Here is a 23820-nt window from a genome sequence, read left to right as displayed (position 1 = left end):
GTGAAAACCCTCGGTGCCGTGGACAGACCAAACAGCAACGTCTGAAATTGGTAATGACAATCCTGAACTGCAAACCTCAGGTAAGCCTGATGTGGAAGATAAATGGGAACATGTAAGTAGGCATCCTTTATGTCTATAGATACCATAAAATCCCCTTCCTCCAGACTGGAGATCACTGCCCGGAGAGATTCCATCTTGAATTTGAATTTTCTTAGGTAGAAACTGAGGGATTTGAGGTTCAGGATTGGTCTGACTGAGCCGTCTGGCTTCGGGTCCACGAACAGGCTCAAATAAAAGCATTCTCCCTGTTGCGACGGGGGAACCCCGACAATGACTTGATTGTGACACAATCTTTGTATTGCGGCGCATACCACCTCCCTGTCCGGAAAAGAAGCTGGTAAGGCCGATTTAGAAAAAAAATCGGTGAGGAGGAACGTCTTGAAACTCCAATTTGTACCCCTGGGACACTATTTCTAAAACCCATGGGTCCAGGGCCGAACGAGCCCAGAACTGACTGAAGAGCTTGAGACGTGCCCCCACCAGTGCGGATTCCCGCAGAAGAGCCCCAGCGTCATGCGGTGGATTTGGCAGAAGCCGGGGAGGACTTCTGCTCCTGAGAACCGGCCACGGGCTGTGATTGTTTACCTTTTCCCTTTCGGTTAGTTTGTTCGGAAGGAAGGAAGGAAGGAAGGAAGGAAGGAAGGAAGGAAGGAACGAACGGATACGCCAGTAGAATCCTTTTGGGAGTCTGAAACTTTGTCAGGATTTTCCCAAACCTTTTCACAAAGCGTGTTCAGTTCATGAGAGGGAGGAAACGTTACCTCAGGTTTCTTTCCTTTATACATACAGACCCTAGTATCAGTAACAGTAGGGTCCTCAGTGATATGTAATAAGTCTTTTATTGCCACAATCATGTACTGAATGCTCTTTGCCAGTTTTGGATCTAATCTGGCATCACTATAGTCGACACTTGAGTCAGTGTCCGTGTCGGTATCCGTGTCTGCCAGCTGGCAAATGAACGTTTTTGTGACCCCGAGGGGGTCTGGACTTGTAACAACACATCCTCTACGGATTTCTTCCATGCCTGGTTTTGAGACTCAGATTTATCCAATCTCTTATTTATCAGAGCCACATTAGCATTCAAAGCACTCAAAACATTCACCCAATCAGGCGTCGGCGGTGCCGACAGGGCCACAGCCGTTTGTGTCCCTAACATAGTCTCCTCCTGGGAAGAGCACTCCGCCTCAGACATGCCGACACACGTGCACCCAACACACCCAGACACACTGGGCCTATATGGGACAGACCCACACAGTAAAGCCTGTCAGAGAGACACAGAGGGAGTTATTGCCAGCTCACACCCCAGCGCTCAATCCCGGTCTGAAACACCACAGAAAATGCCCCAGACCTGCAGCGCTTTTATAATTAACATATAATGCACCAAAATAACTTTTTTCACCCTGATACTTATGCAGCAGTGTGAGGAAGGACCAGCGTCTCTGCAGCCTTGTGTAGCGAAAATGGCGCCGGGCTGTGAGGGATAAGCTCCGCCCCCGTAATGGCACGCTTCAGACCCGCTCTTTTCAAATACATTTTTATACTGGCGGGGGTCCGGACAGTGCCCTGGCACTATGTCCGCTCTTGCCAGTTACTTATAGAGGTCATATATGCTGGCCAGGGCGCCCCCCCCCCCCCCCCCCCGCACTCTGTAGTGCCACTGTGTGTGGGAGCATAGCGTGCGAGCGCTGCGGTACCTCAGAAGCCGTCACTGAAGTCTTCTTTTCTTCTTCTACTCACCTGTCTTCTGACTTCTGGCTCTGCAAGGGGGGTGACGGCGGGCTCTGGGAACGAGCATCTAGGCGTACCTAGCGATCAGACCCTCAGGAGCTAATGGTGTCCTGTAGCCAAAGAAGCAGAGCCTTTAAACTCACAGAAGTAGGTCCGACCTCTCCCCAAAGTCCCACGAAGCAGGGAGACTGTTGCCAGCAGTACTCCCTGAAAATAAAAAAACCTAACATAAGTCTTTTTCAGAGAAACTCAGTAGAGCTCCTCAGAGTGCATCCAGACTCACTGGGCACATATTCTAAACTGGAGTCTGGAGGAGGGGCATAGATGGAGGAGCCAGTTCACACCCTTTGAAAGTCTTAAGTGCCCATGTCTCCTGCGGATCCAGTCTATACCCCATGGTTCTTGATGTGACCCCAGCATCCTCTAGGACGTATGAGAAAAAAATATAGAATAAAAAATAAGAATTTACTCACCGGTAATTCTATTTCTCGTAGTCCGTAGTGGATGCTGGGAACTCCGTAAGGACCATGGGGAATAGACGGGCTCCGCAGGAGACTGGGCACTCTAAAGAAAAGATTAGGTACTATCTGGTGTGCACTGGCTCCTCCCTCTATGCCCCTCCTCCAGACCTCAGTTAGGGAAACTGCCCGGAAGAGCTGACATTACAAGAAAAGGATTTTTGGAATCCAGGGTAAGACTCATACCAGCCACACCAATCACACCGTACAACTTGTGATAACCTTACCCAGTTAACAGTATGAACAACTGAGCCTCACTCAACAGATGGCTCATAACAATAACCCTTATTTAAGCAATAACTATATACACGTATTGCAGAAAGTCCGCACTTGGGACGGGCGCCCAGCATCCACTACGTACTACGAGAAATAGAATTACCGGTGAGTAAATTCTTATTTTCTCTGACGTCCTAGTGGATGCTGGGAACTCCGTAAGGACCATGGGGATTATACCAAAGCTCCCAAATGGGTGGGAGAGTGCGGATGACTCTGCAGCACCGAATGAGCAAACACAAGGTCCTCCTCAGCCAGGGTATCAAACTTGTAGAACTTTGCAAAGGTGTCTGAACCCGACCAAGTAGCCGCTCGGCAAAGCTGTAAAGCAGAGACCCCTCGGGCAGCCGCCCAAGAAGAGCCCACCTTCCTTGTGGAATGGGCTTTTACTGATTTTGGATGTGGCAATCCAGCCGCAGAATGAGCCAGCTGAATTGTGCTACAGATCCAGCGAGCAATAGTTTGCTTTGAAGCAGGAGTACCCAACTTGTTGGGTGCATGCAGGATAAACAGCGAGTCAGTCTTCCTGACTCCAACCGTTCTGGAAACATATATTTTCAAAGCCCTGACTACGTCCAGCAACTTGGAGTCCTCCAAGTCCCGAGTAGCCGCAGGCACCACAATAGGTTGGTTCAAATGAAAACGATGATACCACCTTTGGGAGAAATTGGGGACGAGTCCTCAATTCTGCCCTGTCCATATGGAAGATCAGATAGGGGCTTTTACATGACAAAGCCGCCAATTCCGACACACGCCTAGCCGATGCTAAGGCCAACAGCATGACCACTTTCCACGTGAGATACTTTAGTTCCACGGTCTTAAGTGGCTCAAACCAGTGGGATTTCAGGAAATCCAACACAACGTTAAGATCCCAGGGTGCCACTGGTGGCACAAAAGGGGGCAGAATATGCAGCACTCCCTTAAACGTCTGAACCTCAGGCAGTGAAGCCAGTTCTTTTTGAAAGAAAATGGATAGGGCTGAAATCTGGACCTTTATGGACCCCAATTTTAGGCCCATAGTCACCCCTGACTGTAGGAAGTGCAGGAATCGACCCAGCTGGAATTACTCTGTAGGGGCCGTCCTGGCCTCACACCAAGCAACATATTTTCGCCATATACGGTGATAATGCTTTGCTGTCACGTCCTTCCTAGCCTTTATCAGCGTAGGAATAACTTCATCCAGAATGCCTTTTTCCGCTAGGATCCGGCGTTCAACCGCCATGCCGTCAAACGCAGCCGTGGTAAGTCTTGGAACAGACAGGGCCCTTGTTGCAGCAGGTCCTTTCTGAGAGGCAGAGGCCATGGGTCCTCTGTGCGCATTTCTTGCAGTTCCGGGTACCAAGTCCTTCTTGGCCAATCCGGAACAATGAGTATTGTTCTTATTCCTCTATTTCTTACTATTCTCAGTACCTTGGGTATGAGAGGAAGAGGAGGAAACACATATACCGACTGGTACACCCACGGTGTCACTAGGGCGTCCACAGCTATCGCCTGAGGGTCCCTTGACCTGGCGCAATATCTTTTTAGCTTTTTGTTGAGGCGGGACGCTATCATGTCCACCTGTGGCAGTTCCCATCGCTTTGCAATCTGTGTGAAGACTTCTTGATGAAGTCCCCACTCTCCCGGGTGGAGGTCGTGTCTGCTGAGGAAGTCTGCTTCCCAGTTGTCCACTCCCGGAATGAACACTGCTGACAGTGCTTGCACGTGATTCTCCGCCCACCGAAGAATCTTTGTGGCTTCCGCCATTGCCATCCTGCTTCTTGTGCCGCCCTGGCTGTTTACATGGGCGACCGCCGTGATGTTGTCTGACTGAATCAGCACTGGCCGGTTTCGAAGCAGGGGCTCTGCTTGACTCAGGGCGTTGTAAATGGCCCTTAGTTCCAGTATATTTATGTGTAGAGAAGTCTCCAGACTTGACCACAGCCCTTGGAAGTTTCTTCCCTGAGTGACTGCCCCCCATCCTCGGAGGCTTGCATCCGTGGTCACCAGGACCCAGTCCTGTATGCCGAACCTGCGGCCCTCGAGAAGGTGAGCACTCTGCACCCACCACAGAAGAGACACCCGGGCCCTTGGGGACAGGGTGATCAGCCGATGCATCTGAAGATGCAATCCGGACTACTTGTCCAACAGATCCCACTGAAAGATCCTTGCATGGAACCTGCCGAAGGGAATGGCTTCGTATGAAGCCACCATCTTTCCCAGGACTCGCGTGCAGTGATGCACCGATACCTGTTTTGGTTTCAGGAGGTCCCTGACCAGAGATGCTAATTCCTGGGCCTTCTCCACCGGGAGAAACACCTTCTTCTGTTCTGTGTCCAGAATCATGCCCAGGAAAAGCAGACGCGTCGCAGGAATCAGCTGCGACTTTGGAACATTCAGAATCCAGCCGTGCTGTTGCAACACTTCCTGAGAGAGTGCTACGCTGATCAACAACTGCTCTCTGGACCTCGCCTTTATGAGGAGATCGTCCAAGTACGGGATAACTATAACTCCCTTCTTCCGAAGGAGTATCATCATTTCGGCCATTACCTTGGTAAATATCCTCGGTGCCGTGGACAGGCCAAACGGCAACGTCTGGAACTGGTAATGACAGTCCTGTACCACAAACCTGAGGTACTCCTGGTGAAGTGGGTAAATGGGGACATGCAAGTAAGCATCCTTGATGTCCAGCGACACCATAAAATCCCCCTCTTCCAGGCTTGCAATAACCGCTCTGAGCGATTCCATTTTGAACTTGAATTTCTTTATATAAGTGTTCAAGGATTTTAAATCCAGAATGGGTCTCACCGAACCATCCGGTTTCGGTACCACAAACATTGTGGAATAGTAACCCCTTCCCTGTTGAAGGAGGGGGACCCTGATAATCACTTGCTGGAGGTACAGCTTGTGAATTGCCGCCACTACTACCTCCCTTTCCATGGGGGAAGCTGGCAAGGCTGATTTGAGGTAACGGCGGGGGGGAGTCGCTTCGAATTCCAGCTTGTATCCCTGAGATACAATTTGTACAGCCCAGAGATCCACCTGTGAGCGAACCCACTGGTTGCTGAAGTTTCGGAGATGCGCCCCCACCGCACCTGGCTCCGCCTGTGGAGCCCCAACGTCATGCGGTGGACTTAGTGGAAGCAGGGGAGGACTTTTGTTCCTGGGAACTGGCTGCATGGTGCAGCTTCTTACCTCTACCCCTGCCTCTGGCAAGAAAGGATACACCCCTGACCCTCTTGCCTTTCGGAGAACGAAAGGACTGCATTTGAGAATACGGTGCTTTATTAGGCTGTGAGGAAACCTGAGGCAAGAAAGTCGACTTTCCAGCTGTCGCTGTGGACACGAGGTCCGCGACCGTCCCCAAACAATTCCTCACCCTTATAAGGCAAAACCTCCATGTGTTTTTTAGAATCAGCATCTCCTGTCCATTGCAGAGTCCATAAGACCCTCCTGGCAGAAATGGACATAGCATTAATTCTAGAGCCCAGCAGGCAAATGTCCCTCTGAGCATCCCGCATATATAAGACGACGTCTTTTATATGGCCCAGGGTTAGCAAAACAGTATCCCTGTCGAGGGAATCTATGTCATCTGACAGAGTATCTGTCCATGCTGCTACAGCACTACACATCCAGGCTGAAGCAATAGCAGGTCTCAGTAGAGTACCAGAGTGTGTATACACTGACTTCAGGATAGCTTCCTGCTTTCTATCCGCAGGCTCCTTTAGGGCGGCCGTATCCTGAGACGGCAGGGCCACCTTTTTAGATAAGCGTGTCAGCGCCTTGTCCACCCTAGGGGATGTTTCCCAACGTGACCTGTCCGTTGGCGGGAAAGGGTACGCCATCAGTAACCTCTTAGAAATCACTAGTTTCTGATCAGGGGAACTCCACGCTTCTTCACATAATTCATTTAATTCATCAGATGGGGGAAAAGTCACTGGCTGCTTTTTCTCCCCAAACATATAAACCCTCTTGGTATTAACAGGGTTAATCTCAGAAATCTGTAATACATCTTTCATTGCAATAATCATGTATCGGATGGCCTTGGTCATTTTAGACTGTAAATGTGCCTCATCATCGTCGACACTTGAGTCGGACTCCGTGTCGACATCTGTGTCAACCATCTGAGATAGAGGGCGTTTATGAGCCCCTGACGGTTTCTGAGTCGCCTGGGCAGGCGCGGGCTGAGACCCCGGCTGTCCCAAGGCTGCAGCGTCATCAAACCTTTTATGTAAGGAGCTTACATTGTCGTTTAAGACCTTGCACATATCCATCCAATCAGGCGTCGGCACCGACGGGGGCGACACCACTCATCTGCCCTTGCTCCGCCTCCACGTAACCCTCCTCATCAAACATGTCGACACAGCCATACCGACACACCGCACACACACAGGGAATGCTCAGACTGAGGACAGGACCCCACAAAGTCCTTTGGGGAGACAGAGAGAGAGTATGCCAGCACACACCACAGCGCTATATAACACAGGGATTTTCACTTATAATAAGTGATTACCCAATAGCTGCCTTATATGTTTTATTTGCGCCTAAATTTATGTGCCCCCCCTCTCTTTTCTACCCTTCTTGTACCTGGATACTGCAGGGGAGAGCCTGGGGAGCAGCTTCCAGCGGAGCTGTGAAGAGAAAATGACGCTGGTGTGCTGAGGAAGAAGGCCCCGCCCCCTCAGTGGCAGGCTTCTGTCCCGCTTTCTGTGTAAAAAAATGGCGGGGGTTTTTACATACATACAGTGCCAGACTGTATATATGTATTTTTATTGCCAAAAGGTACTTCAATTGCTGCCCAGGGCCCCCCCCCCCCCAAGCGCCCTGCACCCTACAGTGACCGGAGTGTGTAAGTGTGCTGGGAGCAATGGCGCACAGCTGCGGTGCTGTGCGCTACCTTAAATGAAGACAGGAGTCTTCTGCCGCCGATTTCGTCGTCTTCAAGCTTCTGTTCTTCTGGCTCTGCGAGGGGGACGGCGGCGCGGCTCCGGGAACAGACGATCGAGGAAACGTGCCTGTGTTCGAACCCTCTGGAGCTAATGGTGTCCAGTAGCCTAAGAAGCACAAGCTAGCTGCAAGCAGGTAGGTTTGCTTCTCTCCCCTTAGTCCCACGTAGCAGTGAGTCTGTTGCCAGCAGAAGCTCACTGAAAATAAAAAACCTAATAAATACTTTTTTTACTAGTAAGCTCAGGAGAGCCCACTAGGAGCACCCAGCTCTGGCCGGGCACAGATTCTAACTGAGGTCTGGATGAGGGGCATAGAGTGAGGAGCCAGTGCACACCAGATAGTACCTAATCTTTTCTTTAGAGTGCCCAGTCTCCTGCGGAGCCCGTCTATTCCCCATGGTCCTTACGGAGTTCCCAGCATCCACAAGGACGTCAGAGAAATTACCCATTACGTTTGCAAATAAATATACAATGGGGGTCATTCCGAATTGATAGCTCACGCTGCAGTTTTTCGCAGCGCAAAGAACATTTTACTACTGCGCATGCACCGAAATGTGCAGGCGCGTTTTACGGGTACAAAGCGTATTGTTGCTGGGAGATGGATTTATCGAAGAGTCCATTCGCACAGCCGATCACAAGGAGACTGACAGGAAGAGGGCGTTTGTGAGTATCAATTGACCGTTTTCTGGGAGTATTTGAAAAAACGCAGGCGCGTCCAAGTGTTTGCAGGCTGGTGTCTGACGTCAATTCCGGCACCAAAAAGACTGAAGTGATCGCAAGGGCTGAGTAAGTCCAGAGCTACTCCGAAACTGAAAAAAAACTTTGTCCCGCTCGGCTGCACACGCGTTTGCACACTTGCAAAGCGAAAATACACTCCCCTGTGGGCGGCAACTATGCGTTTGCACGGCTGCTAAAAGTAGCTAGCGAGCAACTTGGAATGACCCCCAATGTACAACTGTTTGAATGGTGAATTGATAGCACATTAGTTATAATGACAATAGCTGTAACCAACGGGCTCATGAGCTGAAGTGCTTTAGCTACATCAGTGCCCTCTACCCATTGGCTAGAAGCCTAACGAATCCACTAAAACTAATAGATTAGCGGGTGACGGGCGTGCTGAGATGCACTTCCTTTGTGGGATCTTACTTTGATCTACAGTAGTTGTTAAGGAGCAGACTCACTGGAAATGACACTGAGTGACATGATCATTGGGGGACCCGTCTATGGGGTTTTAAAGGCAAAACATTTTTTTTTTCAGCTTACTACTGGATTTTATGGACATTGGTTATATCTGAATGTGAATAATAAACAGATTTAATTTTCGGGCTCGCTTGACTATCAGCTCTTTGTTTACTTTAAGAGGGGTATCCAATTGCAGCCGATCTGTTTTCAGCAGGTGAAAATGACTGGATATCGCGATTAATGACCGATGGTCATTATCGCGGTATCCTATTACAGGCCATTTTCATCAGACAAAAACAGACCCACTATAAAGCAAAAATACATGGGATCAGGGATAAGTCCCAGATCCCATGTGTTATCGCGGCTCTGGCAGTTGCTAATCGCCGATTACACTGCGAGTGCCTTCACCCGCGATAAGTGCCAGAATCGGGGGAGAAGCCTGCCGCATCCGGGCTAATACGATAGGCCCCGGCGATACAATTACCCACGGTCAATGGATACCACCCTTAGAGCCATATGCAATTGCGTTCGAATTCCCGAAAATGTCGAAAAACGGGACATTTTCGCCCCCCCCCTCCCTCCCCCCCCCCAAAAAAAAAAAAAAAAAAAAATCGACAATGCAATTCAGTACTTTTTCGCCAAAAAAAACGGACTTTCCAAATTCGACTTTTTGAAATTCGACATTTCTGCAATGGTACAAATGCGGCATTTCGACAAAACTATATTCAATTGAAGATTGTAAATTCGACAACAGTGCTTTTAGACAGTAAATTCGTCATTTTCAATCCGCCACACTTTGCTGGCGGCATCTAATAAAATTTTTTAAAAACATGGTTTTTTTTGTGTTTTTCTTATTGGTAATAGCATATCTATTTATATTAGAAGGGATTAGGTACTTGGTTTGTCTATTTAGGAGGCACTAGTATTATTTATATATTTTTACAATTTTTTATTTTTTTTTTCCAATGGAATGGGGTAAAAATCAGAAAAAAAAAATTGTGTGGGGTCCCCCCTCCTAAGCATAACCAGCCTCGGGCTCTTTGAGCCGGTCCTGGTTGCCAAAATACGGGGGGGAAAAATGACAGGGGATCCCCCGTATTTTAACAACCAGCACCGGGCTCTGCGCCTGGTCCTGGTGCCAAAAATACTGGGGACAAAAGGAGTAGGGGTCCCCCGTATTTTTTGTACCAGCACCGGGCTCCACTAGCTGGACAGATAATGCCACAGCCGGGGGTCACCTTTATACAGCGCCCTGCGGCCGTGGCATTAAATATCCAACTAGTCATCCCGAGGCTGTCCCCCCCATCCATGGGCTGCGGATGGGGGGCTGATAGCCTTGAGTAAAATGTAAGAATATTGTTTTTTTTTTTGCAGAAGAACTACAAGTCCCAGCAAGCCTCCCCCGCAAGCTGGTACTTGGAGAACCACACTGGATCAGGTGAGTATAAATTTTATTTTCAGGTACCCCGGACGTCGGAATTTGAGACGTGGCCAGAGTCGGCGTGTCAACATAGGTAAGTATGTATGTGTCGGCATGTGTGCAATAAAGTTATACTTTCACGGTGTATGTGTTCTGTTTTTATTTGGGTATTTTTTTTGCAGTAGAACTACAGGTACCAGCGGGCCCGTTTTACCCCCGCATGCTGGTACTAGTGGTTCTCCAAGTATCGGCTTGTGGGGGAGGCTTGCTGGGACTTGTAGTTCTTCTGCAAAAAAAAAACAACAATATTTTTACATTTTATTCAAGGCTATCAGCCCCCCATCCGCAGCCCATGGATTGGGGGGGGGGGGGGACAGCCTCGGGCTTCACCCCGGCCAGGGGTGACTAGTTGGATATTTAATGCCACGGCCGCAGGGCGCTGTATAAAGGTGACCCCCGGCTGTGGCATTATCTGTCCAGCTAGTGGAGCCCGGTGCTGGTACAAAAACTACGGGGGACCCCTACTCTATTTGTCCCCTGTATTTTTTGCACCAGGACCAGGCGCAGAGCTCGGTGCTGGTTGTTAAAAGACGGGGGATCCCCTGTCATTTTTTTCCCCGTATTTTGGCAACCAGGACCGGCTCAAAGAGTCCGAGGCTGGTTATGCTTAGGAGGGGGGACCCCACGCAATACTTTCGGGATTTTTACCGTTTTTTTACCATTTTTAAAAATCGGATCAAAATCTGTGAAATCGGCCGTTTTTCGACAGCGGGACTGTCAAATTTGTTTTTTATTGAATATGTCGAATTCCGGCACCCACCTGTTAGAATTCGACGGTCGAATTGTGTCGAATTTAAAAACGGGCGAAAATGTGCCGCAATTCGCCCGGAATTGCATATACCCCTTAGGGCTTAATTCAGACCTGATTGTAGCAGCAAATTTGTTAGCAGTTGGGCAAAACCATGTGCACTGCAGGGGGGCACAGAAACAATATAACCCACCCAAATCTAACTCTCTCTGCACATTATATCTGTCCCCCCCTGCAGTGCACATGGTATTGTCCATTTGCTAACAAATTTGCTGCTACGATGATGTCCTTCGTCTCATGAGGTAGAGGTCATAAAAATGTTCTAGGAATAACACATAAAATTACTAAACTTGTACAAAATAAACAAGAAAAAACAAAGTGCAGTGTAGTGAAATACAGATGAGTAATAACGCAATGTGCCATCACTTACCTCACAGGTACAGCCAGAACACAGAGTTTTCAGTCTACAGCCCAGACCAATGACAGATATGCAGATACCCCAAATCATCAGGAGCAGGGTCATAACTCCCAAACCAGTCAACAGGCTCTGTAAGGAGGAGAGGACAGAATAGAACGAGACACTATGGGGGACACTTATGATCATGTGAGTAATTCCACTCATCACAACTATGTAAGGGCAGTGAACTCCAACAGGACAACTTCAGTATCTAAGTACATCTACAAACACCCCAGATTTGGAACTATGCTGTCTGTGTGATTAAGAACTGTCAATAATACCTAGATAGATGAAATTTTAATCAGAACCCTATGATGTTTACTAGTCTCTCCAAGGTTCAAAGTGTTATTGGGGAGGAACACTATGCAGTAGTAGTGTTTTTGCATGCTTCACATCAGGCTCACATGATGGTCTGTCTCTACCTCTCATATATATAATCCAAGAAATTAAATAGTATACAAGGTGCACTTTTAATACCCCATGGGGATCCCTGGTCTAACTCAACTTGCATCTTGGTCTCATCTACTGCCCCTCCAGTATCATGTTTGCAATAGGCTGGCCATGAAACCCAGAGCCATCTCCCACAATATTGGTTATCAAGTATATTCCATAACCATGAAGGAGTTTTGCTCCAACTGTACATTTTTTATCATTATTCATTGGAAATCGGTAAAAAGGAGCAAATGCCATCCCTCCCATTGTAGTAAGCAGGGCAGGATATTTGTTTAGACAAAATTATTTTGTTAAGAATCTCCTATATAATAGCCCTATTCTGTGACCTTGTGATTCATTTGCTAACGCTGGGCGGAGTCACAACACTGGGCGGAGTTATTCAAATGAGTCACAGAGATCTGGCCAAATCTACAGGAGACAAGGAGCAGAAGCAGATAGCATGGGCATTGGGCATGTCACAGGCAGGGGTGCATACCTCCCAGCTTTCTGCAGGAGCTTTATCCAGGCAGAAGGAGGGAAACACACTCGGCGAAAAGGGGGCGTGGCTTCACGGGAGGGCCCCGTTTTCGTCAGTGAGGGGGCATGCCCAGTGCTCTGTGAGCTGCTGGCATGCTCCCAGGGGCTGATTATGAGTCCGGGGGGCACAGGGCACTTGAGACAGGGGAGCCCTATCTCATTGCTGTGCCTGCTGTGGGTTGGGGGCGTGGCCTAATCGCGGCCCTCGCGGCCACGCCCCCTTATGCAAATTTCGCTTTTTATTTTTTTAATGGGATTTTGGCCCCTCAGCTAGGGGTAAATCCAGAGGAGGTGGTCGCTCCCCCCTACACACCCGCACAGGCAGAAGAAAGCAGGGAGGCTGCTACCTCCCTGCAATACCACAGACCTGCCAATACGCAGCAGCGTGTGCTGACTGTAGCACAATGCTGCCGCTGTTGCTGGCAGGACGGGGGGGGAGCTACTGAGCTGGGACAGAGCTACTCCAGCCGGGGGGCCCCCTAAAACTGTGGGGCCAACGGTACGTATCCCCTGCCCCCCCCCCCCCCCCCTAATCCGGCTCTGCTGCTGGAACCCCCCCATTAATCCGTACCCCCTGATGCCCCCTCTCCCTCTGTCTCCACTATTCACCGCTGCTCTGCTAAGCAGAACAGCGAGTACAGGAGCTTTCCAACTGCCCCCCCCACCGCCCGACACTGCGACCTGCGGGTGGGACAGCGGGACAGACCCCCAAAAAATGGGACTGTCCCGCGAAAATCAGGACATTTGGGAGGTATGAGGGTGTGTGAGGGGGTATGTCATACATACAGACGGGCACCGGCTCACAGTGTGCTTGACCCCCCACATCGGCATACTCAGCAGGGTCTCTCTGGTGCAGAGGAGCGTCACTTTCTGGCACACTCCACGCTTCTTAGCTGCAGTTTAGTGGGGCACCTGCCGCTGTGCAGGTTCCGTACTGCCTCTGTTGTCTCCAGCCACGGCAACCCCACCGCTAGCTGCAGCGCTGCCACCCGCAGTGGAGTGCGCCCAGCTCATTCACACACTTTAGCTGGCGGGTAGCGCTGCAGAAATCCGAGCTGCTTGCAGGCTCTGACCCACTCCTCCCTCCAGCTGCAGCGTCTCCTGGGAGCTAACCAGTCACTCCCAGTCTCCCCTTACCACAGTGCCCGGAAGCCGTGAGGTCCGCGCCACGTGCATGCTATGACCCCCTCCTCCCTCCAGCCGCAGCATCTCCTGGGGGCTAACCAGTCACTCTCAGTCTCCCCTTACCACAGTGCCCGGCAGCTGCGTGAGGTCTGCGGTGTGTGACTGAGGAGGGGGGGAGGGATGCGGACGGGCAGAGGAAGCAGGACTCCAGCCTGAGAGAGTCAGCCATGCCAAGTCTCCAGCAGCAGCAGATCCCAACAGGTTGGAGTGGAACAGCAGCAGCCAGCAGCAGTGACTCCGGTAAGACACATCTGTCTGTCACCACTGTTTTGTCCCTAATACCAATCTCTCCCGTGCCCTGTGTTCTGTCATGTCCCTGTCACCCCTGGCCTTGCCCTGCCACCCTTATCCTGGCCCTTTCACCCTTATCCTGGCCCTGTCACCCTTATGCTGGCCCTGTCACCCCTATCCTGGCCCTGTCACCCCTATCCTGGCCCTGTCACCCCTGTGCTTGCCCTGTCAACCCTATACTGGCCCCGTCACCCCTGTCCTGGTCCTGCCGCCCCTACCCTGGCCCTGTCACCCCTATCCTAACCCTATCATTTCTGTCCTGGCCCTGTCACCCCTGTCCTGGCCCCGTCACCCCTGTCCTGGCCCCGTCACCCCTGTCCTGGCCCCGTCACCCCTGTCCTGGCCCCGTCAACCCTGTACTGACCCTGTCACCCCTGTCCTGGCCCTGTTACTGCATACCCTCCAACTACCTTTTATGGCATGTACAGTACCCGCAGCGCCTCCAGACCTCTCCCCAATGCACCACACGTCCGCACCTTCCCCTCCACCACATGCTGTGCCTCCAGACCCCCTACACCACCCGTGGCTCCCACTCCTCCACCACCCACAGCACCTCCAGGCCCCTTCCACCATTCACCCCCCTTATATGTCTCCCCCCACACATGCCCCCCTCCACCCGCAGCATCTGCAGACACCCTCCTCCATCAGCGGTCCCCCCCTCACCCACCCCTCCCCCACCAATGGCACCCCCGCACCTGCCCCTCCACCACCTGCAGCACCTCCGGACCTCCTTTCCCATCCGCCGCAACACCCGTACCTGCCCCTACCCTACCCATGGTGCCTGCGGTCCCCTACCCAACCCCCGGCACTCCTGTCCCTTCCCATCCCACAGCACCTCCGGAACCCTTCACCCATCCACAACATCCCCACACCTGCCCCTCTCCCACCCGTGGCACCCCTGCCCCTCCCCCACCTGCAGTGCCTCCGGACCCCTCCCCCATCTGCATCCCCCACTCCTCTGCCCCTCCCCCACGCGAAGCACCTCCCGAACCTTCCCCATCCGGGCCCCACCCCCACTTCTGCCTTCCCTCCACCCGCAGCATCTACAGACACCATCCGCAGTCCCCCCCGCACCCGCTACATTCTGTACATCGTGCCCTGCAGGTGCTGTTCACGCCGTCGCAAGGGGCTGCGCCTCCTTCACCATTGCACGCCCTTTCATTGTGCAATATTTAACCACTAACAAAGGAATGCAGGTAATACTCCATATAATACAAATATTAAACCCCAGAAAGTCATGCAAGGGTTAAGGGGGCGTAGCCCCTTGCGACGGTGTGAAGAGCGCCCGTAGGTGCGCGATGAAGCACCTAGTATTTAAATAATATCCCTTTTCGACATAAGCAAAAACCCAGGAATTTGCCAGGGCACAGCGAATCAACCCAGGCCCCGCTTATATCTGAAAGGGTCAGATCTGGGGCGACAGTTCCTGGGACTTGCAACTCGGGTCAGTGCCCTAGCTTATGTGTGAAAGGTATCATAAAGACCCAGGTCATGCCTAAAAGGAGTTAATTGATGGCCACAGTAGCATTTGGAGAGGACATCAACTCCAAGTGTCGACTGCTAGATGGACAGGTCTTCCAGTGTGAAGGGTGATGACCTGGGAAAATCCAGTGTCCTTCACCCAGGTGTGAATGGGGGTTAGCATTGAAACCTTGGCTTCAACCCATGTTCTGTGTTCAGTGCCTGTGCCGGGTTAAAACCAGGGTTTATATCTGAAAGGAATATAAGCTAGCCAATTCAGAAAACAAAGGAAAGACACAGTAAGTGCAATGAGAGATGTAATAATTCCATCTATACATTCTTTATTACATATAGTACACTTGGTTTTGTTCTAACAGGCACCTAGAACGAGAATTTGCAATCTAAGTCCCAGTAGGGAAGGCGTTGCAGCGTTTTGGGGGTGGCCTTGCGGCGTCGAGGGGGCATGGTCCGGACAACGGAGGCATGTCTGGACAGTTTGTGGGGCAGGCCGCGGTGGCTGCGTGATGTCACATGCAGCCACTGTGACCCAAAACATGGTGGCCTGGCAACTGCCACAGAGGTGGCTACTCTTAAGATGCAAACACATTGCTACTTGCATTTTAGTGGGGGGGGGGGGGGGGGGGACCCGCCATGTGCTGCGGCCTTGCCCTGTGCTGGCCACGCCCCCCCTCCTCACCCACATGCTAATTCTTGCTGAATTAGGCCCCTAGGGCGCACACATATATCCCACAGTTCAAACCTGTAGCTGGCGTTGTCCCTGCTTGCATCTATCCAGATCCCAGTTGTATTCATAATCTCTGGGAGGTCTTGTAGCTCTGTAGTCATAGCCGCCATAGCCGTTTCTCCCATTGCGAAGATTGTCACAGACAGAATTCATGACGTCATAGTGATATCCGGCATCATCAACACTAATGACCAAACCCGCAATGGAAACACCAAGGCTGGCCAGGAGACCGATGAAGGCAATTACCTCCTGTGGGAAATTATAATTAAGAATTAGGAACAGTGTGTATCAGTTTATGGGAATGTCACATGACACTGCAACTCCCGGAACACAAATGTGATCAAATGTGGTATTTAGGCTGCTCCAACTACAAGTACGTCATTTACCACAGGGCACCAGGATAGGCTTTCTTGTAGCCCTAAGTCCCCTGTGTATGCTGGGAAATAAGTAAACACAGATTATACCCACCAGTGACCAATGCACATAGTAACAGGAGATAAATCTCCCTGGTGCTAACTGATAATTATACGAACTGAGAATCAGATTCACGTATGCCCAGATATACTTTATTGAATGAAGTTCATGTCTGGCCTGCTTTAGTTATTATTGGAAATACTGTACAGTCTTTGCAGCGCTCTATCCTCTAAATTACCCCCTGCACTTAGGGTAGAACATTATTTAGCTGAAACAAGGAGGCGAGGAGGTATTCTTCTACTGATTCCTGAGAAAGGGTTTGCATGTAGGTCTTAAACTGGGAGAGGCAGCTCATCAAGCTACAGTTTTCTACCATCATCTTAGAGAACCCACGGATCAGATCAGTGCAGGTGTTTGCCTGGCTAAAGTAGTACGACGCTGTCTCTGCACCACTGCCAGTTCAGTCAGAAGTTTTGGTTTGGTGTGAGTGGCTACACAGTGCCTGATCAGCAATACAGCCTTCCTCCTGTTTCTGTCACTTTGCATGGAACTAAAGTAAGTAGTGTTCTAATATTATACCCCTTGACCTTCAGCAAGTGGCAGCATTACTCCCTCCACACTGGTCACACTCTTGCATGGTCTTATGCATGTACCAATAAAGATTGATTACAAAAAAAAGAATGGTGTTTTAGTTATAGTCAGTTATCTATCCATGTCCGTTAGAACCCATGTAACAGTACCCTGGGTGTCATAGGAGACTCTGAGCAATGAGATCCATACAGTAGGTGCCGTTAGTGCTCTCCCAGGTATTGTGATAAATCTATTAGGCGTCTATATTCACATAGAGAAGTATATTATACCATGTGTAGAGGAGACGTCTACTGTCTCCGATAACCTAACTAGGGGGGAGATTGATCAAATTCTGGAGAGGAATAAAGTGGAGAAGCGCGCTGACATATTCTAGCACAGCCTGTAAATAGACAGCTTACTAACTAGGGGATTGGTGCACACAAAAGGGGAGAATGCAACTGTTCAGAGCTGCCAAAGCTTCTCGCTGCAGCTGGGAGGTCCTTCTGAGATTGGTGCCTGCTGGAAGATTATCTTCTAGCAGCCGCCCAATGGGCGTTTCTCACTGGTCGCATTAGATGCAACCATGTCAGGGAAAGCCCAGCCTGGTTGCATCTGATAAGACCACACCAGGCAGGTGGTTAAGGACTGTTTGGCCTCTAGTGCACTATGCAATAGGAATGCTTCTTTTCATTTGTAAGACAGCTGACTAGATAGAAGAGGAGTATTAGAGTAAGGATTCGGTCAATCGAAGCAAGCAACATGGAAAGATTTCAATTTTACCGTTAACTTTTTAATGTTTTCTTTTACTGTAATTGGATGGAACAACAAGTTAGTTAGTTATTTAACATCTACACTAGTTGACAAAGGTAATAAAAAAAAAAACACATTCTATAAATTGCTCACCCATTCCGCATGACACGCTATGAAAGATAGAAAAATGTAGACAAAACACTTACCCAGCATGCCTTTGGATATCTGTAAGACACAACACTCAGCGCGCCAGATACAATAAGCTGTAAAAAAATTAAATAATAATATTCAGAAACAAATAATGTGAATTTCCCAGTGCAGCGGTCCTCATTTCCAGGACCTACATTGAGCTTCAGTGGTCACTGAAAAAAACTTCAGCGAGAAAAACCCAAAAAGCTCCATAAAAACAGAAAATTGTTATAATACAATCTACACAGAGTTTATTATGTACAGTTTGCTTTTATCAGAGACAATACTCACCGGAAATCCTACCCAGAAGTGTGCCCCAGTAAAGTAGATGGCCAGACTTGGCTGCACAACACAGAGAATAACAGCCAGCATGACGCAGACACATCCCAAGCTGATCAAGGTAGCCTACAGCAAGAGGAAAACAATGTTTAATATTTCAGACAAGTTAAATTGTATATAACTACTTTATCACTGTAATGTTACATAATCTACTGTATCAAACCAAATCAGAAATTGGAGATTATAACCTGCTAGTCTGGTTTCCATGAGTTCTCTATGGCACAAACAATGAGGTTAGTCCATACCTAATTCAGGAAAGGAAATGAGAAAGACCCTGGGGGAGGGCGGAGGGGGGGGGGGGGGGGGGTATGGTATTGGGCTGTACCTCCCAACTTCTAGGGATTGCCATAGACCATCGGCGATTATAAATCATTCATGGTTTATGGCTGTTCTTGAATTATTTTTTATTTTATAATTCTTTATTTTGTATGGTCAGACAAAGTAGAAACACAGTACAAATAGGAGGAACAGACGGGCCACTAAAGCCCAATAATGACCATATTATTTTAAGAAAAAATATAAACAAAGGCAGCAACATGGATTTCGTATCAAATGAATAATGAGGGGGGATGAGGAAAATAGGGGAAAAGAAGGGAGGAGGGGAAACCACAATACAGTCTCACAATAAGAAATATATAGCAAACTTCCTAATGAAGAATAAGAGGGAAGGAGAAGAAAGATAGAAAATAAAGGACGACAAGATAACAGTATGAGAAGCGAAAGCTAGAAAAAGGGGGGGAGGGGGGGGGAACAACTGTCGCAGTCCACGGGTCAGCAGAATAAGTTAACAATTTGAAGGTAGTGGGGGTGATAGTCTATGCTCTGCAAGTAGCCCAGACCCGGTCAAAAGCATATCCTCGGTCATGGAGGTAACATGAGATTTTCTCCATCGCTGCAATATGCCAGATTTTGGATTTGAGTGCAGAGAGAGGAGAGTTCTTGAATACTTTTGATGGGGGAGAACCAGATGGCTTCCCACCATCAATGGTATGAAACTACCAAAATGTTTTTTTTTTTTTTTTAACAAGGTGCTGGGTAACCGAGCATAGCCCCGTCACTCAACACCCATGACATCTCACCTCCAGGTGCTGATTGGCTAATGGGCCAGTCAGTTAAAGAACAGGGATGACCATCTGTTAGTGAAACCATTGATGGTCACCCACTGCATAGTCTAAAACCATTGATGGCCCCTTACCAGTTCACCATTGATGGTAACCATCGATGGTGAAAACACTAGTGGCCACCCCAACCAACTTCCTTTGTTTTCTTCTTCTTCCCAAGATGCAAGCTACTTTAAACACAATATATTAGTAACTACTGAACTTAGGGAGGGCAATTTGCTACCATAGAGTACAAGGAAACTAGACAAGCAAGTAATAAATCTTGTTTCCACTTCTATGAGTATACAAATGAATAGTGCCAAAGCTGAACTTTGCTGCTGCTGCTGGGCAGGATGGCGGTCATTAGGTCGACATGAGTTAGGTTGACATACATTGTGTCGATATGGTCATTTCACAATTTTTTCACCTTTTTCATACTTAACGATCCACGTGGACTACAATTGGGACTGGTAACCTGTGCAGAGCACAGCGGTAGCGGAGCGAGGCACCCTGGCCTAAGTTCGCTCGCAATGCGAGGGGACACTGTACACTAATTGGAGTTCCCCGTCACTTTACGAAGAAAACACAAAAAAAACAACAAAAACACCTCACGTCAACCTTTTCCCATGCTGACCTAGTACATGTCGACCTAGTGATCATGATTAGCTAATGCATGTCGACCTAATATGGTTGACCCAATGTATGTCAACCTAATGAACCACACCCTGCTGGGCCACATTGTCATTTCATTTGAAGTTTAATTATGTTTTAATTAGATTAAAACATAATAGCTCTAACCAGATCTAAGGTTTGGGATTAACATTCCTACGGATTCTTGGTATTATGAAAATACAAGTGAAGTAAGAGTTTGCGGTAAACTCTAAGGAACCAACTTGTCTTTACGGTATATCATCTGCCCATGGTGACTGCAATTCTGAAAGCCTCCTTGCTGATGTAACAGCCATCAGGAATAAAACGCCTTGCATAGACTCAGGGCGGGATGTACTAACCTCCGCCATCGCGATAACTGCACTTTTTTCTGCGCTCTGACACTCCCTGCTCCGCTGCCCGCCGCTACCCCCGTCTGCTTTCTCATCCCCCTCGGCCACTGTATTCTCTCATCGCTGTGCTCACCCTGGCCTTTTGGCGCATGCGCATCCGGGTTCTGCTTTTCCGGGCATGCGCACACTTGTTCATCAATAAGTCAGTCAGTGCATGCCTGGAAAAGCAGAACCCGGAAGCAGATGCGCCAAACGGCCAGGGGGAGCACAGCGATGAGAGAATACAGTGGCCGCGGCGGTGAGGAAGAGGGAGAAAGGGATGAGAAAGCAGACGGGGGAGCGGGGGGCAGCGGAGCGGGGAGTGTCAGAGCGCAGAAAAAATAAGATTTTAAACCTACCTGTAAATCTTTTTCTCCTAGTCCGTAGAGGATGCTGGGGACTCCGTAAGGACCATGGGGTATAGACGGGCTCCGCAGGAGACATGGGCACTCTAAATAACTTTTAGTATGGGTGTGCACTGGCTCCTCCCTCTATGCCCCTCCTCCAGACCTCAGTTAGAGAAACTGTGCCCAGAGGAGATGGACAATACGAGGAAAGGATTTTGTTAATCTAAGGGCAAGATTCATACCAGCCCACACCAATCATACCATATAACCTGGAATACACATAACCAGTTAACAGTATGAACAAACAACAGTACCGGTCCAAGACCGAGTCTAACTGTAACATAACCCTTATGTAAGCAACAACTATATACAAGTCTTGCAGATTTTCCGCACTGGGACGGGCGCCCAGCATCCTCTACGGACTAGGAGAAAAAGATTTACCGGTAGGTTTAAAATCTTAATTTCTCTTACATCCTAGAGGATGCTGGGGACTCCGTAAGGACCATGGGGTTTATACCAAAGCTCCAAACCGGGCGGGAGAGTGCGGATGACTCTGCAGCACCGATTGAGCAAACGCGAGGTCCTCCTCAGCCAGGGTATCAAACTTGTAGAATTTTGCAAAAGTGTTTGAACCCGACCAAGTAGCTGCTCGGCACAACTGTAATGCCGAGACGCCTCGGGCAGCCGCCCAAGAAGAGCCCACTTTCCTAGTGGAATGGGCCTTTACTGAATTTGGTACCCGCAATCCAGCAGTAGAATGAGCCTGCTGAATCGTGTTACAGATCCAGCGAGCAATAGTCTGCTTAGAAGCAGGCGCACCAAGTTTGTTGGCTGCATACAGGACAAACAGAGCCTCCGTTTTCCTAACCCTAGCTGTCCTGGCTACGTACATTTTTAAGGCCCTGACTACATCAAGAGACTTGGAATCCTCCAAGTCCCCCGTAGCCACAGTCACCACAATAGGTTGGTTCATATGAAAAGAAGAAACCACCTTAGGCAAAAATTGAGGACGAGTCCTCAACTCTGCTCTATCCACATGAAAAATGAAGTAGGGGCTCTTGTGAGACAAGGCCGCCAACTCAGACACTTGCCTTGCAGATGCCAAGGCCAGCAACATGACCACTTTCCAAGTGAGAAATTTTAATTCCACCTTTTGAAGAGGTTCAAACCAGTGTGATTAAAAGGAACTGTAACACCACGTTAAGGTCCCATGGTGCCACAAAAGGAGACTGGATGTGCAGCACCCACTTTACGACAGTTTGGACTTCTGGGAGAGAAGCCAATTTCTTCTGAAAAAATATAGATAGGGCCGAAATCTGTACCTTAATGGAGCCTAATTTTAGGCCCATATCCACCCCTGACTGTAGGAAGTGGAGAAAACGACCCAGATGGAAATCTTCCGTAGGAGCATGTTTGGTTTCACACCAAGATACATACTTCCTCCAGATACGGTGATAATGTTTCGCCGTTACTTCCTTCCTAGACTTTATCAGAGTAGGAATAACTTCCTCCGGAATACCTCTCTCAGCTAGGATTCGGTGTTCAACCGCCATGCCGTCAAACGCAACCGCGGTAAGTCTTGGAGCATGCAAGGCCCCTGCTGCATTAGGTCGTCCCTGAGAGGAAGAGGCCACGGATCCTCTGTGAGCATTTCCTGAAGATCCGAATACCAGGCCCTTCGAGGCCAATCTGGAACCACGAGTATTGCTTGTACTCTGTTTTGTCTTACAAGTCTCAACACTTGAGATGAGAGGTAGAGGAGGGAACACATATACCGACTGAAACACCCATGGTGTCACCAGGGCGTCTACCGCCACTGCCTGAGGGTCCCTTGACCTGGCACAATACCTCCAAAGCTTTTTGTTGAGGCGTGACGCCTTCATGTCTATTTGAGGAAGTCCCCAAAGACTTGCTATCTCTGCAAAGACCGCTTGATGAAGTCCCCACTCTCCTGGATGGAGATAGTGTCTGCTGAGGAAGTCTGCTTCCCAGTTGTCCACTCCCGGTATGAAGACTGCTGACAGAACACTTACGTGATTTTCCGCCCAGCGCAGAATTCTGGTGGCTTCCGCCATTGCCACTCTGCTCCTTGTCCCGCCTTGGCGGTTTACATGCGCCATGGCTGTGATGTTGTCTGATTGAATCAGAACCGGTAGGTCGCGAAGAAGATCCTCCGCTTGTCGCAGGCCGTTGCAAATAGCCCTCAATTCCAGCACGTTGATGTGTAGACAAGCCTCCTGGATTGACCATAGTCCCTGAAAAATTCTTCCTTTTGTGACTGCTCCCCATCCTCGGAGGCTCGCGTCCGTGGTCACCAGAACCCAGTCTTGAATGCCGAACCTGCGACCCTCTAGAAGGTGAGCACTCTGCAGCCACCACAGGAGACACCCCCTGGCCCTGGGGGACAGGCTTATCTTTTGATGTAGGTGTAGATGGGACCCCGACCATTTGTCCAGAAGGTCCCACTGAAACGTCCTCGCATGGAACCTGACGAAGGGGATGGCCTTGTAGGCTGCCACCATTTTTCCCAGAACTCGAGTGCATTGATGAACAGACACTCTCTTTGGTTTTAGCGGGTCCCTGACCATGTTCTGGAGGTCCTGGGCATTTTCTATTGGTAGAAAAACCCTCTTCTGTTCCGTGTCTAGGATCATGCCTAGGAATGATATTCGAGTCGTTGGAATCAACTGTGACTTTGGCAGATTGAGAATCCAACCGTGTTGATGTAACACTCTCAGGGAGAGCAACACGCTTTTCAGCAATTGATCTCTTGATCTCGCCTTTATCAGGAGATCGTCCAAGTATGGGATAATTGTGACTCCTTGTTTGCGCAGGAGCACCATCATTTCCGCTATTACTTTGGTGAAAATTCTCGGGTCGTGGAAAGCCCAAACGGCAACGTCTGAAACTGGTAATGACAGTCCTGTACCGCGAAACGCAGGTATTCCTGATGAAGAGGAAATATGGGGACATGAAGGTAGGCATCCTTCACGTCCAGCGACACCATAAAATCCCCTGCTTCCAGACTGGATATCACAGCCCGGAGCGA

General features: G+C 49.4%; 1 protein-coding gene across 1 annotated transcript in view; it reads right to left on the bottom strand.

Moving 5' to 3' along the window:
- The window catches only part of LOC135054940 (transmembrane protein 176A-like), a 49599-nt gene that overhangs the window by 6009 nt on the left and 19770 nt on the right, over positions 1 to 23820 (bottom strand). Inside the window, exons 3-6 of the mRNA XM_063958432.1 lie at positions 18237 to 18350; positions 17963 to 18019; positions 16038 to 16271; positions 11345 to 11461 (exon numbers count right to left, since the gene is read on the bottom strand). Of these exons, the coding sequence (XP_063814502.1) occupies positions 11345 to 11461; positions 16038 to 16271; positions 17963 to 18019; positions 18237 to 18350 (522 nt within the window). The remainder of the gene's footprint in view (positions 1 to 11344; positions 11462 to 16037; positions 16272 to 17962; positions 18020 to 18236; positions 18351 to 23820) is intronic.

Source organism: Pseudophryne corroboree, chromosome 3 (genome assembly GCF_028390025.1).
Source record: "Pseudophryne corroboree isolate aPseCor3 chromosome 3, aPseCor3.hap2, whole genome shotgun sequence".
Taxonomy (NCBI): Eukaryota; Metazoa; Chordata; class Amphibia; order Anura; family Myobatrachidae; genus Pseudophryne; species Pseudophryne corroboree.
Note: the sequence above shows the minus strand (reverse complement) of the source record. Positions and strands in the feature narration are given on the sequence as shown.